At 45.7% G+C, this 4,026-nt stretch overlaps 1 protein-coding gene across 1 annotated transcript in view; it reads right to left on the bottom strand.

Moving 5' to 3' along the window:
• Window positions 1-4,026, bottom strand: part of LOC106815488 (coagulation factor IX-like) — a 42,787-nt gene that overhangs the window by 5,488 nt on the left and 33,273 nt on the right. The window contains exon 3 of the mRNA XM_014819951.1: window positions 887-1,564. Coding sequence (XP_014675437.1) covers window positions 887-1,564 — 678 coding nt within the window. The remainder of the gene's footprint in view (window positions 1-886; window positions 1,565-4,026) is intronic.

Raw genomic sequence — 4,026 nt, 5'->3', positions numbered from 1 at the left:
GAGAGAGAGAGAGAGAGAGAGAGAGAGAGAGAGAGAGAGAGAGAGAGAGGGGGGTGTGTGTGCGTGTTTGTGTTGTGTGTGTGTGACGGAGAGAGAGAGAGAACCAGAGAGGGAGTGTGTATGTATCAGAGAGAGAGCGAACCAGAGAGGGATGTATGTGTCAGAGAGAGAGAGAGAGAGAAAGAGGTGTGCGCGCGCGTGTGTGTGTGAGTGAGAGAGAGAGAGAGGGGTGTGTGCGCGCGCGCGCGCGTGTGTGTGTGTGTGTGTGTGTGTGAGAGAGAGAGAGAACCAAAGAGGGAGTGTTTGAGGGGGAAATCAACGTTGGCACCCTGAGCAAAAAAAACCGTTTGGCCAACGTTGGCTGTCAGACGTTGGGCCAACGTTGGCAATATGACGTTGGGCCAACGTTGGCGCGCTGAGCAAAAATCCGTTGGGCCAACGTCGGCTGCCAACGTTGGGCCGGCCCGCCGACCAAAAATCCGTTGGGCCAACGTTGGCTAAATGACGTTGGGCCAACGTTGGCAATATGACGTTGGGCCAACGTTGGCAATATGACGTTGGGCCAACGTTGGCAATATGACGTTGGGCCAACGTTGGCCCGCCGAGCAAAAATCCGTTGGGCCAACGTTGGCAAAATGACGTTGGGCCAACGTTGGCAATATGACGTTGGGCCAACGTTGGCCCGCCGAGCAAAAATCCGTTGGGCTAACGTTGGCAAAATGACGTTGGGCCAACGTTGGCCCGCCGAGCAAAAATCCGTTGGGCCAACGTTGGCAAAATGACATTGGGCCAACGTTGGCAAAATGACGTTGGTCCAACGTTGGCCCAACGTTGGGCCGACATTGGGCCAACGTTGGCCCGCCGAGCAAAAATCCGTTAGACCAACGTTGGCAAACCTGTTGCTTTATCCAGCTGTAAGCCTGCGGGACGCTCACATACACCGCGTAGTGACTGTTGTCCGGACAGCCCGCTTTCCCACCCTGAACGACCCCCACCTGCTGATATTTGCCCTGTCTCCATTGCACCATAGGTCCACCAGAATCACCATAGCAGGCGTTGGCGTACAGTCCCGTAGCTTTGCCTGCGCACAGCTGCTCGGAAGAAACAGGAATACCCTCGGCGATACATTTGGACTTGTCAACGACCGGAATCTGTAGAAACTGCAGCGTATCGGCCAACCTACCGCCGATCACCGTGTTCGGATCGATTTGACCCCATCCGGTGACTATGGTCTGACTGGGTATCGTAGGCTCTACGGTTGCTAGATCGACGGGCTTCACAAACTGGTTAATCGCAAAGCTCTGCTCTAGCTGAAGAATGGCGAGGTCCCACGACGGGTGTTGAATGAAACGAATTACTCTCCGCGTCTGCTCTCGACATTCGGCCACAGAACGCTGGTGCTCTCCCATCACGACGGCCAGCTTTGTAGGATCGCGACCTTGAACGCAGTGCTTCGCCGTGAGCACGTGACACGGGTTGATGAGGGATCCGCCACAGTGAACGTTGCCTTCGTTTAACACCAGAGCCTGCCATGGCCACGTTCCAGCGGCCAAAACCGGGTCACCTAAATAACGAATTGAACATTAAAACGTTTTCCTTCAATGTGTTCAATGCATCAATGTGGTAATTCGGATGACAGAAATAATAAAAGATCTTTACTTGAATCGAGTTTGTCTTTTAATCATGAAACAACGTCGTTGTATAGTAAGCAAATCCTTACGTATTAGGCCTATGTGTGCGAATCGTCAATAATTTACCAATACAAATTTATCAGATCTCTTTAACGGAAATTCAAAACCAGCTATAATTTAACTTTCTTTCAGCCGACATGTTTGCTCTCATTTCCAGATATGACAAAACTATAAAATAATAAAACGTTGTTTTCGTGTACTATAATTTATTGTTTGTTGTTCTGTAAATGTTGTATATAGCGGAGCTCGTGAGCCCGTGTCATAGGCACGTGTAATCGTATAGTGTGTCCCAGGTTCGTTTGTACGACAGATACGTGTGCTATTGCACTTAAGCCACAGACAGTATAATGCTATAACCACAGAATTACTACAGTTACTCTATTCTTTAATGAACAACATCATAATGACAAATACATACAGTACATAGGTGGCTACGCAAGCCAGTAAGCAAATACGATACAATCAAGAGTAAATAATAACAATGTTAATTATAATGTTATATAATGTTATATTATCTACTCTTGATACAATACATACAAGGGCGGATCCAGCTTTTTGAAAAAGGGGGGAGTCAAATTTTGTGGTCCTGTTAAATGATTGACTTTAAATGCACAATAACAAAAACCAAAGTAATAAAAAATACACATATAACAATTGGTATTTATTATGAGTAAAACTCAAACAACAAACCCTTTGCCGGGAACAAGCAGCCTAATGTCTGCATTCGTAGTTTTAGTGATTGAATAAGCAGACAGGGAGGCACTAGGGTTATGTGTGAATCGCCCGATTCGGTAGCTTTATGGGCAGGGTAACGGGTAGAATTCAAATATAGTGAGAGAGTGGGGGGAGTCGGGTAGCGGGCGTGGTCGTGAGCACACGGTCGCGAGTGCGTGTTTGTATGATTTTTTGTATAAACATGTTTGGAAAATTTTGAAAAAATGGATGCTCTCTGGTACATTCTATAACGATCAAAGCATTAATTTAGCTCATGTTGAGTTTAATATATAACATTAAAAAAATTCTCAATGAGTTTACACTGATTTCAAAAATTACCCTAGCCTGAAACCTGCCAATTTGAGGAAAATTCTCATCTATATGCTCATAACTCGGTTATGACGAATGTGTTGACAGTGGGACACTGAGGATACTACTAAAACAAATTTCAGTCAATAAACATTTTGGCATTTGTAACATTAGAAGCTAAACAAAATTATTGTTATCCATATGACGCGGTTTAACACTGCTAATTCCACATAATAGTCACATTGAGAGCAGTTTACTGTTAGAGTATGCAGCTTATACAAACCACACGGTACACATATAAGTAGATACGATTTTTGGCAGTTGTCATTTGTAACATAACAAGCTCATGATCAGCTGCTGTAGAACACGATTGTTCTATGTATGACACGGTTTAACACTGCTGATTTTAACCAGGGTGACATTGATAGTGGAGTACGTAGTTAGAATTCAGTTATGGGTGACGAGATTTCAGGCACAGTGACACTGATGGCAGCTTACTGGTAGAGTATGCAACTGGAAAACATCTTCCGTTTGTTCCGTTCTATAAACATTTGGCAGATTCGTTCATAGTCAATATACATGTTGTGGTTCATGTTCATCACTGTGAGACCAGACAGTCGATCCTCCCCCATCCTGTTGCGTAGATAGGTTTTTACACGTCGCAGGCAGGAGAAAGAGCGCTCTGCCTCGCAACTTCCAACAGGTAGAGTACAACCAACCCCTCAACAAGGTGCGAATGTTTAGGAAAATGTCGATGTTAGCATGCTCCAGACACTCAGACAAATTTGGTGAGGGTAAAGACTGGATTGCCTCCCTGCCTCTCCAGTAGCGTTGCCACTCCTTCACCTCGGATCGCAGTGAGGAAACATTTGGCATATCCTCCTCCCAGTACATTAAACCTTCCACGATGGGTTGAATATTTTCGGTCTTTGTGATGACACCGGGAAGTAGAGCAAGACTTTTAACACCCTTTCTGCTTTCGCGGTTGAAGCAAGTTTGGAACTCCGTGGACAGGTGGTCACACAAGGGGATTGCCAAGTTTCTGAGGTAGTACTTTTTCGGAGATTCACTGGGGGCATTGGCCCTATAGATTTGTCGGGTTGACTTCTGTGCCCTTGGCACTAAAATTGATGTGTCTAGAGATGTGGCTAAGCGTGTAGCATCTTCATACCACAGCCCATACTCAATATCTATTTCCTGTCTCATAACAGTGATTCGCTCACATGTCTTGTCTACCATACCATATGCCTGATAGATGTCCATATCACGTTTCTGCAGCTTGGAGGCTATTAGGCGGACATTCTCAAGAACA

Source organism: Priapulus caudatus, unplaced genomic scaffold (assembly GCF_000485595.1).
Source record: "Priapulus caudatus unplaced genomic scaffold, Priapulus_caudatus-5.0.1 Scaffold1127, whole genome shotgun sequence".
Lineage (NCBI taxonomy): Eukaryota > Metazoa > Priapulida > Priapulimorpha > Priapulimorphida > Priapulidae > Priapulus > Priapulus caudatus.
This window is presented reverse-complemented; position numbering and strand designations above follow the sequence as displayed.